Source organism: Erinaceus europaeus, chromosome 8 (genome assembly GCF_950295315.1).
Source record: "Erinaceus europaeus chromosome 8, mEriEur2.1, whole genome shotgun sequence".
In the NCBI taxonomy this organism is placed as follows: Eukaryota; Metazoa; Chordata; class Mammalia; order Eulipotyphla; family Erinaceidae; genus Erinaceus; species Erinaceus europaeus.
This window is the reverse complement of record NC_080169.1, coordinates 114,310,973-114,326,196: the sequence shown is the minus strand read 5'-3', so window position 1 is coordinate 114,326,196 and position 15,224 is coordinate 114,310,973. Positions and strand designations below refer to the sequence as shown.

General features: G+C 40.3%; 1 protein-coding gene across 4 annotated transcripts in view; it reads right to left on the bottom strand.

Annotated features, from left to right (window-relative positions):
* MGAM (maltase-glucoamylase) overlaps positions 1-15,224 on the bottom strand; it is a 169,720-nt gene that overhangs the window by 38,767 nt on the left and 115,729 nt on the right. For all 4 annotated transcript variants that reach the window (XM_060196722.1, XM_060196721.1, XM_060196723.1 and 1 more), the window contains 7 exons: positions 15,109-15,158; positions 14,217-14,384; positions 9,341-9,493; positions 8,525-8,725; positions 5,829-5,983; positions 3,685-3,853; positions 538-634 (listed from right to left, as the gene is read on the bottom strand). In XM_060196722.1, the coding sequence (XP_060052705.1) occupies positions 538-634; positions 3,685-3,853; positions 5,829-5,983; positions 8,525-8,725; positions 9,341-9,493; positions 14,217-14,384; positions 15,109-15,158 (993 nt within the window). The remainder of the gene's footprint in view (positions 1-537; positions 635-3,684; positions 3,854-5,828; positions 5,984-8,524; positions 8,726-9,340; positions 9,494-14,216; positions 14,385-15,108; positions 15,159-15,224) is intronic.

Here is a 15,224-nt window from a genome sequence, read left to right as displayed (position 1 = left end):
ATTTCCCACTCCTTTTTTCCAGCTTAGCATGATTTGCCCTTCAGACTGAGGGTTCTGACTCCCAGCTTTAGCACAACTCACATTATATAGATGACAGTATATTAGGGGCTTGTTTTATTTTGTTATGGCCTTTTCCATGATTTTTTTCAAATAAGATGTAGATGGGGGCCAGATAATGGCACTCAATTGAGTGCATATGTTACCATGCTTAATAACCCAAGTTCAAGTCCCTAATCCCCACCCGCAAGGAGAAAGCTTCATGAATGGTGAAGCAGTGCTGCAGGTATCTCTCTTCCTCTCTTTCTTCTTCTATCTCAATTTATCTCTCCCTTTATCCAACAAATAACTAAATAAATATTTAATTGAATTAACTCTCATTATTGCATGTAAATAGAAAGACTCTATAGGAAAAAAAAAAAAAGACTGTCCATAAAAAATCATTTGGAATTCAAGGGAAAGCTAGATCAAAGATAATCTGAAGTTTCTCAAAGAAGAATCAGTTCACAGAAATAAAAGGAAATGCTGGCATTCTCTTACCCATGGCATTGCTGTTTAGCAGGAGAACTCCATGGGCACTGCCATCTTCCTCTAGTGCCATGTAGTAAGGGTGAACTCCATAGGAATTCTTTTTGAACTGGAAAAAGCATGAGAGAGAGATAGTAGGTTAGGATCTACTTGCTGTGCCCATGTCCAGCAGAGAAGTATTTGCAGGAGCCAAAACTCCAGCCTTCTGCACTCCAAGAAAATGTTGGTCCATACTCCCAGATAGGAAGCAATATGAGGGAAAGAGGGCTCTGAACTCTGATCCCACTAAGACCCCAATAACCAGAGAAAGAAGATGATGAAAAAAAAAAAAGACATTAAGAAGTAGCAGTAGGTGGAGGTGTGCCTTAAAATGAAATGGAAGGCAGGACCATAGAAATAATGGGCATACAACTGATTTTCCCCCTCTCATATTAATTAACTACTGATTTATATGTCTACATTTTGCTAGGAGTGTACATAAACACCATTCCCACCACCAAAAGACTGTGACCCATCCCTCCCACCCACTGCCACCCCCCACTGGCCCAGGAAGCTGCATGTCTACCCCTCACCACTGGGTTTTTACTTTGGTGCCCTACTTAGAATTTGGTCAGGTCCTGCTTTTAGTTTCCCTTTCAGATCTTCTTAGTCAACTTCTATTGATGAGTGGGATCATCCCATACTCATCTTTATCTTTCTGACTTAGCTCACTTAACATAATTCCTTCTAGCTCTGTCCAAGATGGGTCAGAGAAGGTGGGTTCATTGTTCTTGATAGCTGCATTATATTCCATTGTGTATATATACCACAGCTTTCTCAGCCACTCATCTGGTGTTGGGCACCTGGGTTGCTTCCAGGTTTTAGCCATTATGAATTGTGCTGCTATGAAAATAGGAGTACACACCTCTTTTTGGTTGGGTGTTATGGAGTCCTTGGGGTATAACCCCAGGAGAGGAATTACTGGATCATATGGAAGGTCCATGTCTAGCCTTCTGAGAGTTTTCCAGACTGCTCTCCACAGAGGCTGGACCAATTTACATTCCCACCAGCAATGTAAAAGGGTTCCTCTGTCCCCACATCCTCTCCAGCATTTATTGCTGCTGTCCTTTTTGATGTATGCCATTCTTACAGGAGTGAGGTGGTATCTTAGTGTTGTCTTAATTTGCATTTCTCTGACAATCAGTGACCTAGAGCAGTTTTTCATATATTTGTTAGCCTTTTGGATCTCCTCTGAGGTGAATGTCTTGTTCATATCCTCTGCCCATTTTTGGATGGGGTCATTTGCTTTTTTGGTGCTAAGTTTGCTGAGCTCTTTATATATTTTGGTGATTAGTTTCTTGTCTGATGTCTGTCATGTGACTGAATCTTTTTAATATATAGGCTGTGTATTTGATATGCGGACTCTCTCAAAAGCCTAGACCAAGTGGATTAGAAGCACCCAATAGCACAGCAATATACAAGATACTGGATACTGTACAGCAAACCATAACAAAAGGACTTTTCAAAGTTAACCCAATTACCAAATAATGTGATGATAACATTAACTATCGATTGTCTTTTTGAACCTTAAGACAGCAGGAACCTCACATCTCCACTATAGAGCCCCTACTTCCCCCAGTCCTGGATCCCTTGGATAGGGCCCACTTTCCCGTATGCCTCTCCCAATCCATACCAAATAATATTGCATCCGCCGATCACAACCTAACCAATGCAATGATTGCCACCTCAACATGCTTCACCTCAGACTGTGTCCAGAGACTTCACATGTGGAATGACAACCCTTCAGCTTCATTACTCGGGTGAGACCTTTCCTTTTATAGTACACTCTAATTTCATCTCAGGTAGTTCACTTTCTAACAAAGTCCCATAACCTAGATATACACCAGTTTCTGTGAGAGAGAGCTTATGTTCACACGTATCCATAAACTACTGCAAAATATATACCTGAAAGCAGAATTACACTAGAGTTTGCAGTGAGTACCTCCCTAACACTTCCTCTCCACTATTCCAAGCTTGGGATCCATGATTGCTCAACAAATTGTTTGGCTTCGTATGCTAACTCTCTTTTCAATCACCAGGTTCCAGATGCCACCAGGATGCTGGCCAGGCTTCCCTGGATTGAAGACCCCACCAATGTGTCCTGGAGCTCAGCTTCCCCAGAGACATACCTTACTAGGGAAAGAAAGAGGCAGACTGGGAGTATGGACTGACCAGTCAACGCCCATGTTCAGCGGGGAAGCAATTACAGAAGCCAGACCTTCTACCTTCTGCAACCCTCAATGACCCTGGGTCCATGCTCCCAGAGGGCTAGAAAATGGGAAAGCTATCATGGGAGGGGGTGGGTTATGGAGATTGGGTGGTGGGAATTGTGTGGAGTTGTACCCCTCCTACCTTATGTTTTTGTTCATTAATCCTTTCTTAAATAAAAAATTTTAAAAAAAGAAATAATGGGCAAACATATAAATAAAGACAGTTATAAAAATAATAGCCAGCCCATATCTATGATCTGGGGAGAACTACTGCAGTTTCCAATGGGAGGGGGAATGGAAACACAGAACTCTGGTGGTGGGAAAGGTGTGGCATTATACCCCTATTGTCTCCTAATTTTGTAAATCAATATTAAATCATTAATAAAAATAATAAATAAACTATTGCTACTTAGAAAAGAACAACAAAAAAGGAAATAAAATTGATAGCTAAGGTTGAAAATAAACACACCACAAACAAAGGGGCTTGAAAAGGCACAAGAGATAGCTCAACTGTTAAGGCACATGCCTTCCACATGTGAAATTTCGTGTCTGTGTTCTACCCCTGACACCATACATTACACCATGGAGAGCACTGAAGGAAGCCCATGGATGGTAGAGAGGTGCTTTGGTGTCTCTACTGCTTTTCCTCCCTCCTTCTCTGTGCTCACTCTAAAGATAGAGAAAAAAATTGGATTAGAGAGGCAATCATGGCTGTGATGTGTGCTGAAGCCCTGGGTTCATTCCTCTGTGCTATGTAGAAAAAAAAAAGTAATAGTGCCTAAGAACTGGCCTACTTGTTCCAATGCAGAATGTGAGCACTCAAAGCAAGACTAGGGGATATGAAGCAAAATGTCTTCTCTATGTGGATAGAAAGACGTAGAGACACAGCTGCCAGGTGAGCTGCCCTTACCCCAGGGGGTTGATCTCGGGAAAACATCCCCCAAGTGTGCCAGTTCAAGTTTCTCCGGAAAGCTGTGTGTTCATTTTCCCCAAAGCCATAGAGGTACTGGGAGGGAAGGCGGGTTGAGATGCGGATAAACATGTCGTTGAAGGTGAATCCAAGGACCTGAGAGTTCCAGCTGCAAAGCACACATAAATATTATCTTGTTAGCTTCTAGAAACGTACAACTTTTAATCCACCACCCCCACACAGAGAGCCCTGTTATGTCTAAATAAAACAAAATGTCTATTTGACTAAAATAATCTGACACAGCCTTCCTTGCTAAAAAGGCAAAAATGCTTCTTTCTTTCTATTTTCCTTTATCTTTGCGTCCTTCCAGTGGTCCCTTCAGAATATCAAATTTAATCATGTCTCACCATGCCTTTGGCCACCACTCTATGCCAACTTTAATTTCCACTCTTGCTCATCCAGAGTTTCTTTTCCACCTACCACCCAGATGGATTATTTTTAAAACCTTCTACATTATATCACTCCCTTCCTATAATTCCTCAGTGACTTCGTATCAAACCATGTTATCAAGTCTTCAAGCTGATGTCTGAAGACTTACCCAATCTCCAGCTTCATCTCCTACCACTTACATATTTACTTTATTGTACCAACCCCTCTTAACATGTCAAGTTTGCTCCTGTTTTTCTCCTTGTGCACTAAACAATCCACTTGTCTAAATTGTTTCTCCTTTTATCCCAGATATTCATGTAGGTAAATCTTCCTGGCCAAGTTTGACATTAAATGTCACCTTAGATCACAGCAAATCAATAAGGTTTAGAGTCCACAATATTTATATACCTTTCCCATATTTGGGAGCTACTCTCTTCCCTGATCCAGCTTTCTGGCCCCTTTCCAGCCAAGACATCATCTCTCCAGACAATAACTTGGATCTACCTGCATATCAGATTTCAGGCTCAGGGAAAAAAAAAAAAAACTAGCATAGCCACAGGCCTTTTGGAATATAACTAAAATATGCCTACTAGCTATCTATAAAACGGAGACTCCCACAACTCTTTATCTTCACTATTCCAGCTTTAGGTTCATGATTGGTGAATAATTTGGCTTTGTATGTTAATTCTCTTTTCAGCCACCAGGTTCCAGTTGCTAGCATGATGCCAAACCAGACTTCTCTGGAGATTTAACCCCACCAATGTGTCCTGGAGCTCCCATTTCCCAGAACCCTGTCCCACTAGGAAAGAGAGAGGCAGGCTGGGAGTATGGATCGACTTGTCAACACCCATGTTCAGCAGGGAAGCAATTACAGAAGCCAGGCATTCCACCTTCTACATGCCACAATCCATACTCCCAGAGGGTTAAAGAATAGGAAAGCTATCAGGGGATGGGATGGGATATGGATTTCTGGTGGTGGGAACTGTGTGGAGTTGTACCCCTCTTATCCTATGGTTTTTGTCTGTGTTTCCTTTTTATAAATAAAAAATTACATTAAATTAAAAAAAAGCCATCTTCTTGTAGAGACTTACTCTGACCATAGTATTAGAAACAGAGACTACCCAGAACTCTCAGTATACCTATATAGAGGGCCAGGTGATATACACCTGGTTAAGTGTGCACACTACAGTATGCAAGGACCTGGGCTCAAGACCCTGGTCCCCACTGGCAGTGGGAAAGCTTCATGAGTGGTGAAGCAGGGCTGCTGGTGTCTCCCTGTCTCTTACCCTCCCTACCTCTCTCTCCCCTCCCAATTTTTCTTTGTCTCTATCCAATAATAAATAAATAAATAAAATATTTTAAATATAATCCTACATAGAAGTTGGCATTTTCTAACTGAATTTAAATTATCTTCATAGTTTACTTATTATTTTTGGTCATTAGAAAAAAACACCTCATCTTCTACAACAACTTAATTTGAAAGAAGCACTCCATAAATACTTATTTAATGAATCCCTGGGCACCTGCTACTGCCTCAGCTTTTATTTCCAGGAGACTAAAGAGTTCTCATGAAAACAATCCTAAAGAAATCACTTATTTGGGAATATATAAATGGCCAGTGTAATGGTTTGAGTTAGGATTCCCCCAAGACCAATGAGTTTGGCAATAAAAGTTCAAGTAACCAAACATTCCAAACCAGATGTGGAGATACTTACATTATAGTGCCAGTACTTCTACGGATAATTTGAATTCCAAATGGATTCTTCACAATTTGGACATCATAGAGTCTGCCATTAGAGGTGCTAGATGGGACTCTGGGTAAATTGAGAGGGATTGGGACTTCATACCGTTTGCTGTTGGGGTCATAAATCTAGAGCCAGAGGAGAGAGAGTTTAGGAAGTATCATCCTCTTAAGACCTAATGCTTAGTCGAATCATGATGCCTTTTACAAAAATAGGAAGTGCAAAATATCTATCTTCTATAAGCCAATGATACCATTGGTTTAATTAATCCAAGAGAAGTATCTGATTTAATAGTTTAATATTGTATCTAAGTTTCTCATAACTCACTTTAAGACCTCTATTATAGTAATGCATTCACTTGATTTTAGAGCTACCTTGGAATGTCAGTCTGGAATCAGTCTAATGTTTATAATGGATCATTTAGTGCCTCTTGTGCAGGTTATATACACATGTGACTGAAAACTTCTGAACTGAAGAAATTGTATCTTTCAAATAAGAACTCTACACATAAAAAAAGAAGAACTTTGCTGTAATGGTTATGAGTAAGTTGATTCATTATGCATCTGTTGCTTTCCTCCCTGATAGACACCAGGGATAAGTAAACTGAATAAGATACACAGTTATTGTTTGAAATGATACTATGCTGATGGTAGGTGAAAGTGAGTTGCAAACAATGGCAAGTGATAAGAACTAACATAGAACTACATCAAAGGGTTATAACACAGAAAAGGAAATGACCAAGAGTGTTACTGAGAAATAGTTCCTCAGGGAAAATACAGACTTAAGTGTTCAAAACTTTGCAGTGATTAACCACACACAGAAATGAGAGTAAATCACTCCTGGTAGAGAAATGAATGTGAAGGCATAGAGAACCAAAAAGGATCAAACGGATGCACATAATGTGGAGGGAGCTGTAATATAATCAGGAGTAGAGTGGGAAAGCACTACAGCCTGGAGGTCAGGTGGTTACATGCCTAGTAAGGACACACAGTACTGTGCACAGAAACCCAATCCCTGCTCATGGGGAAGAAACTTGCTCAGAAGTCCTGGGCTGCAGGTGTCTCCCTAGTTTTATCCCTCCATCACCCCCTTCCCTTTTATTTTCTCTCTGTTTCTACAGGAAGGAAGGACGGAAGGACGGAAGGAAGGAAGGAAGGAAGGAAGGAAGGAAGGAAAGAGGGAGGGAGGGAGGGAGGGAGGGAGGGAAGGAGGGAGGAAGGAAGGAAGGAAGGAAGGAGGAAGGAAGGAGGAAGGAAGCAAAGAGGGAGGGAGGGAGGAAGGAAGGGAGTAAAGAAGGAAGAAAGGGAAGAATGGAGAGAGGGAGGAAGTAAGGGAGGAAGGGAGGGAGGGAGGGAGGAAGGAAGGAAGGAAGGAAGGAAGGAAGGAAGGAAGGAAAGAGGGAGGGAGGAAGGAAGGAAGGAAGGAAGGAAGGAGGAAGGAAGCGAAGAGGGAGGGAGGGAGGGAGGGAGGAAGGAAGGAAGGAAGGAAGGAAAGAGGGAGGGAGGAAGGAAGGAAGGAAGGAAGGAAAGAGGGAGGGAGGAAGGAAGGAAGGAAGGAAGGAGGAAGGAAGCGAAGAGGGAGGGAGGGAGGGAGGAAGGAAGGAAGTAAAGAAGGAAGAAAGGGAAGAATGGAGAGAGGGAGGAAGTAAGGGAGGAAGGGAGGGAGGGAGGGAGGAAGGAAGGAAGGAAGGGAGGAATGGAGAGAGGGAGGAAGTAAGGGAGGGAGGGAGGGAGGAAGGAAGGAAGGAAGGGAAGAAGGGAGGAATGGAGAGAGGGAGGAAGTAAGGGAGGAAGGGAGGGAGGGAGGAAGGAAGAAAGGAAGGAAGGAAAGGAAAGATACAGAAAGCAGGAAGGAAAGAAAATGGCCACTATGAGCAGTTGTGCAAGCACCAACCTCAAGGCAAATAAATAAGCAAAGAAACTACAACAGGCAAGTCCATGTAATATTTCAAATCCGTTACACAGCTACCATGTATCCATGCTGTGGTGAGAATACAAATGATAAAGGATACAAATAATAATAAATAATAATAATACAAATAATTATAAAAGTGAATCATGTCTGGAATGGAAGCTTTAGAAGAACTCTATCCAGGTTAGGCTGTGCTATACTGACTTGAGGTCTGTTATCTACTCTCTAGAAACATCTGAATGCTATTGATCTTGATGGCTTATGTTAGAATTTAGAAACCCAACGAAGAAAGGACCTATTTGTGCCTTTGAGAAACTTACACATCAGTAAAGAAATAGACCTAAAGGCAGTGCACCTCCTCATCCACACTTCACCTGTAATTAAATCACTAGAGAAGCAGATAACCATCATATGATCATGACATGATCCCAATGGTAGTATCCTAACTGAACTCAGTATCTCATTTTGCCTATGTCCTGACCTTTCTATTGATCCCATTCCAATTAATGTCCCCACCATCTGCCAGTACACTAGCTGGAGATATGGTCGTCAGTCTTCACGCTTTCCTCCATGCATTATCTACTTGGTTAATTATCATCCAGCAGTGGTCTCCTCATTGCCCTCGGGAGAATGATCTAGTAGGATTAACTGAGAAGAAAGAGCCTCTTTTAAGGTTCTGTCAATAGCCTTGACAAGCAAATAGTAATGGAACTGAAGAGGGACAATGAGGACTCAACACACTTACTGCAAATCCTTACCTTAAACTGGAGCATGTCATTCTTATGATAGATCACATCCAGGCGAAGAGGGTTCACTGGCGTGGAGGGGAAAGCATTGGCATAAAGGGAAGATGATAAGGAGATGACAGCTGAGGCCCCATTTGAGTTGTACTGAATATCACTGACAGAGTATAGATCTTTCACAAAGTAGCAATGGGGAACTCTATCAATGGTAGACACCTGGAAAATCAAGCCAGTCAGCTCACATGTCTTCTTAAAATTAACCATTACATAAGCATTAGAAATGTTCATTTAGGGCTGAGGAGATAGCATGGTGGTTATGCAAAAAGATGGTCATGCCTGAGTCACCAGTGCTTCCAGGTTCAATCGCCAGCACAGTCATAAGCCATAGCTGAGCAGTGCTGTGGTAAAATAAGGATGATGATGATAATAAATGAAAATTAAATAAAGACCGAGCGAGAAGGAGTAGGAGAAGGGAAGGTAGCAGTAGAGGAAGGAGGAAAGGAAGGAGAATGAGAAGAAGAAGGATGAAGAGAGAGAGAGTGCAAGAGGGAAAATAAGTGGTTTATAGAGAGATAAAAGCGAGTCATCACTCATTTCTTTATGCACTCTTTGACACATAGTTCAAACACAATGAAGCTGAACATTTAGGCACTTTCAATTCTTACTCTCCTTTTAAAATATTTGGCAAAAAATTAACCATATTTCTAACTTTCACATCCAGATAAACATCTAGGTTTCTTTTATAAGACCTCTATCAGGCACAAGTGCTCATGATATCGAAGGTAAAGTGTAGAAGACGTTAAGGTACGTTAACCAGGTCACCAAGCTTACCTCCCAGGCACAGCCACGTGCAAGGCACTTTGCTTCATTGGCACCATCTTGGTCAGGATAACAGTCTATTTTTTCTTCATCTCTCATTACCAGCTTCCACTCCATTGTGTATTCTTCTCCCAAGACAAGATTAAGTTCTGTGATATGGGCAACCTATTAGAATGGGAAAATTGCAAAGAAGTTTATCTTTAGAACAATGGCCTTTTAAGATCTGAAACTTCCTTTAGGAGAGGAAGTAAAATTAGACTAACAAAGCTTAAGTATACAAGGAATTGTGACACCATTTTCCCAGACAATACTTTTAGCCAACCTACATGTTTGCTCTCAGGCTCAGACAAAATTTACTAAAGTCATTGGCCTCTTAGAACATACCTAAAATAAACTTCCTAGCTTCTTCCCACACAAAACCCTAATTTCCCCTGCTCTGTTACTAACTTTGGGTTCCTGTTTATTAAACAATTTGTCCTGCTTTATATATTATCGGCTTCCAGCTATCAAGTTGCAGACACTACTAGGATTCCATCCTGACTTCCCTAAGCAGAGAAACCTCACCAGATGTATCCCAAAGTCTCACCTCTCCAGAGCCCTACCCCACTAGGGAAAGATAGAAATAGGCAGGGAATATAGGTTGACCTGCCAATGCCCATGTCCAGTGGAGAAGCAATTACAGAAGCCCTTCCATCTTCTGCACCTCATAAAGAAATTTGATCCATATTCTCAGAGAGATAAAGAATAGGGAACTTCCAATGGAGGATATGGGACACTCTGGTGGTGGGAACTGTATGTAATTGTTCCCCTCTTATCCTACCATCTTGTTAGTTATTATTAAATCATTAATCAAAAAATTTTAGAAAAGGAAAAAAGAAGACAAGAAATACAAAATATAAGATTGCATATTTTAAAAGTTACATGAGAGAGGGTGCATTCAGCAGAAACAGAGAACTGTCAAAATTCCATCAGTGTCCTGAATATAACATACCAGAAAAGGTAGGCTATATAAAACCTTTTGTAGTCAATCATTTCTTCCCTTTTGTAACTCCTTCTCTTCCTCTTCCTTATTTTGTTAAGAAAGCTCCCTTATGTCTTTTCCCTTGTAGCATAATACACACACACACACACACACACACACACACACACACACACACACACACCCTGGGACTGAGCAGTGGCTCAATTAGTCCCTATCTGCAAAGGAGAAGTTTCATGAGCCATGAGTCAGTGCTGCAGGTATCTCTCTTTCTCTTCCCCTTTCATGTCCCCACCCTCTCTCAATGTCTCTGTCTGATTAAATAAAGTAAATAAATATTTTTAAAGAGAAAAAATTTAACTACCTGCCTCCCATTTTCAAAGTCATCCCCCCCCCCACCACCACCATCAGTCTGGGATGATTACAAGAGCACAGAAATAAAAATCACTAGGCAGAGGACCCCACCAATGTGTCCTAGAATCCCGCCATCTTAAAGCCCCGCCCCACTAGGGAAAGAGAGAGACAGGCTGGGAGTATGGATATGGATCGACCTGCCAATGCCCATGTTCAGTGGCGAATTACAGAAGCCAGACCATCCACCTTCTGCACCCCAGAATGACCCTGGGTCCATACTCCCAGAGGGATAAAGAATAGGAAAGCTTTCAGGGGCATGGGACAGATGGGATAGGGAGTTCTGATGGTGGAATTATACTCCTCTTATCCTATGGTCTTGTCAATATCACCATTTTATTAAAATAAATAAATAAATAAATAAATAAATAAATAAAAATTATGTGGCTTGATTCTCTTCTCTTTTTTATTACCTTTATTTGTTGGATAGAGACAGGCAAAAATAGAAAGTGCAGGGGGAGGAAGAGAGGAAGAGAAACACAGCAGCACTGCTTCACCACTAACAAAGTTTTCCCCTTGCATGTGGGGACCAGGGATTTGAACCTGGGTCCTTGTGCACTGTAATATGTTCTCTTATGGGGTGCACCACTCCTTGCCCCTTGACTCTCTCTTCCATGCTTCTACAGAAATTTTAGACAAATCACCTCAATTCTTTGAGTCTTTATCTATTGTAAAATTGTACATTTTTTACTAATGCTCTAGTCTCTTCATTTCTCCAAATTTAAAACTTCAAAACTTCAAATAACTTTGAATCCCACTCACTAATTAAAGTATTCAACATTCTCTATGGACTTGTCTTAGGTTTATCTATTCTTTAATTATCAATATTTAAAGCAGAACTTCTTGCCTATCTAGTTGTAGAATCACATTCTAAATATTATGACTACTTCTGGTCTAAATTCTTCTTGTGCTTTTCTATGCCAAAAATCTTACCCCTTAGAATCTCAGAAATTCAGCATATCATATGAGACTTCTATGAACAACTATATACCACCAAACTAGAGAACCTGGAAGAAATGGATGATTTCCTAGATACCTATGAACTTCCAAAATTAAATAAAGAGGAACTAGATAACATGAATAGGCCCATCACAGCTAATGAAATTGAAGCAATTATCAAAAACCTTCCCAAAAATAAAAGTCCTGGACCAGATGGTTTTACAAATGAATTCTACAAAACCTTCAAAGAAGAACTAATACCTCTACTTTTAAGTCTCCCCATCCAAAAATGGGGAGAGGACATGGACAGAATATTCACCACAGAAGAGATCCAAAAGGCTGAGAAACACAAGAAAAAATGCTCCAAGTATTTGATTATCAGAGAAATGCAAATAAAGACAACAATGAGATACCACTTCACTCCTGTGAGAATGTCACACATCAGAAAAGGTAACAGCAGCAAATGCTGGAGAGGTTGTGGGGTCAAAGGAATGATCCTGCACTGCTGGTGGGAATGTAAATTGGTCCAACCTCTGTCGAGAACAATCTGGAGAACTCTCACAAGGCTAGACATGGACCTACCCTATGACTCTGCAATTCCTCTCCTGGGAACATATCCCAAGGAAAACAACACACCCATCCAAAACTATCTGTGCACACATATGTTCTCAGCAGCAGAATTAGTAATAACCAAAGCCTAGAAGCAATCCAGGTTTCCAACAACAGAAGAGTGGCTGAGCAAGTAGTGGTCTAGATACACAATGGAATATTAAAAATGGCGACTTCACCGCTTTCAGCAGATCTTGGATGGACCTTGAAAAATTCATGTTGCGTGAAATAAGTCAGAAACAGAAAGATGAATATGGGATGATCTCACACTCATGCAGAGGTTGTAAGACATGATCAGAAGAGAAAACACAAGTAGAACCTGAACTGGAGTTGGCATATTGCACCAAAGTAAAAGACTCTGGGGTGAGTGATCGGGGGGAGGAAACAGGTCCAAAAAGGATGATGGAGGGCCTAGTGGGGATTGTACTGTTACATGGAAAACTGGGAAATGCTATACATGTACAAACTCTTGCATTTACTGTCAAATGTAAAACATTAAGTTCCCAGTAAAGAAATTTAAAGAGCATACATATAGTATGTAATTTAACAAACATGCATTGAGTTTGTTTTCATACATGTACTTTTGAAGGCCTTTCACTTAGCTGTATGCATAACAGATGTAATATTTTATTCCTAACATAAAAATGTATGCATCTCAATGTTGTTTTAAGGAAAAATGTGAAATCTCATCAATATATCACTATATTAGAAGAGTAGATGTAAAAAAAAAAAAGAGTAGATGTATTTATCTTGTCCAAATAAGGACTGTCTCTCATAAAACATGTTATTCCCGCTCTTCTCAACACTAGGTCATTTGGAATATCCACTATGTGGAGTTTTGGGGACAAGGATCCCTCATAAAGCTAAGGTCCCCAAAGAACAGACCACAGATTGTTCAGGAATATCACCAGTTCTCATTAAAAATGATGAAAAAATCATCTCATCAAGATTGCCACTAAGTAGTTATTAACCTCGTCAACTTTTCTGAGTCCAGATATTTGGTGGTTTCACTCATATGTGTAATGTAGATGGCTAAAACAATTAATGTTGAAAAATTAATATTAAAATAATTAATATTGAAAAAATAGGGGGGGAATATGAATCATTTCATAGGATGAACACTTGCCCATACACAAGGAACAAGGACCTGGACTAGAGCTCCTGGCTACCACATGGGAGCATTTGCATGGGGGATATTTCACATGTGGTTTACTACTGCTATCATGTCTTTCCTTCTATCTTTGCCTATCTCTCTACCTAAAAAATTAATAATTAACTAAAAAAGAATCTGTTGGTTGCAGAGAAATCATGCGGGTCCAGAACCCAGTAATAACTCTGGTGGGAAAAAAATGTAGGAAAAAATAAAGCAACCAAAATTTCTCTCAGACTTTATGAAAAGTATGGTTGTCAAGGGAGGACAGGAACTCTACGAGCTGCACACACATATCTAAGTGTGAAACTATACCCCTGAAATCACATAATAATACTACAGTGTTAAACTACAATGTTAAAGCATCAATGAAAATATTGAGAAAGAATGTGTTCTTGGAGCTAGTGTCTACATATCTCAATCTAGTAGGAAGAAAAAGTAATACATTTCAAAGTACTAACTAAAGAGAAACCACCTCCCAACTTCACCTTTCCAGTAGCCATCAGCTGCTCTTAGAGCCACTTTATCTCCAATGCTGTATCCCGACTCCTAACTTTCTCTTCCTCTGACCCAACCAGAAAGAACAGAAAACTGAAGGAAAAGACCATTTTTGCCTTATCCCAGTCATAATTCCATCTGGTTCTAGTCCCCACTTTGTTCTTTCCCGATCCTCTGACTATTCCTTCCCAGGTCTCAGAGTGTTCTCTAGTCCTTCAGAAATCCAGGCAATTCTGGCAAGAAGACACATAACAAGGTATGTAGGGATGTTGATAAAGAAAATCAACAAAACAGCTTTTTACCTGTAGTTTAGGATCATAGTTGACTTGAGGAGACATTTGAATTGTGACGCCATTTTGTTTCACTACAATATCCTTTGGTTCCTGGGTCCCATAGATTGCAATATCCTTAAATATGAGGTTATTGGGGTCTTTGTAGGTTGACTGCAAATTCCTTACATTCAAGCTGTTCTGTAACAGTTAAACAGAAAAGTTTGCCTAAAACATACAAATTCTCACACCATCCAGATGGTTACAAGTCTTTGACTAGTTCTTTGTTGGCTCTACTAATGTGTTCTCTAAGAATATAATATAATTTTAAATACTTCTTTGATTTAAAGATAAATAGAGGGTGATACACAAACAGAAACTTTTCAAAATAGATTTTAGAAGATTTCTTTGATTTAACCATGTCATTGTCTTTTTTTTTTTTTTTTTTTTTTTTGCCTCAAAGGTTATCACCCATTGCTCCTGGGGGCCATTATTTCCATTTTTGTTGCTCTTGCTGTTGGTATTATTATATTGTTATTGCTGTTGTTTCTGTTGGATAGGACAGAAAGAAATCAAGAGAGGAGGGGAAGATAGAGGGGAGAGAAAAGGATAGACAGCTGCAGACCTGCTTCACTGCTTGTGAAGCAATCCCCCTGCAGGTGAGGAGCCTGGGACTCAAATCAGAATCCTTACACAGGTTGGTGTGCTTCACGCTGTGTGCGCTTAACCTGATGTGCTACTACCCAACCCCCTTTGTCTCTCTTTTTTTTAAATAGAGACATGTAGTTATTAGGAATTCAGTCATAATTAAGATGTCCTCACCTAATAAAATCATACACACATATGAAATTGCAAATAGAAGTACACACACAAGCTAATGGCAGACAACATTCCATATCTGATGTTCATAAAATATGATACTCACTTGAGTGGCAGAAAACTCACACAACAGATAGTTTTGATTAGCCACGGTATCTAAAATTGAGAAAAAGATGGGTGAGACTCTGGTATTTCCACTACAGAACAGATTTCAGCCTAGTT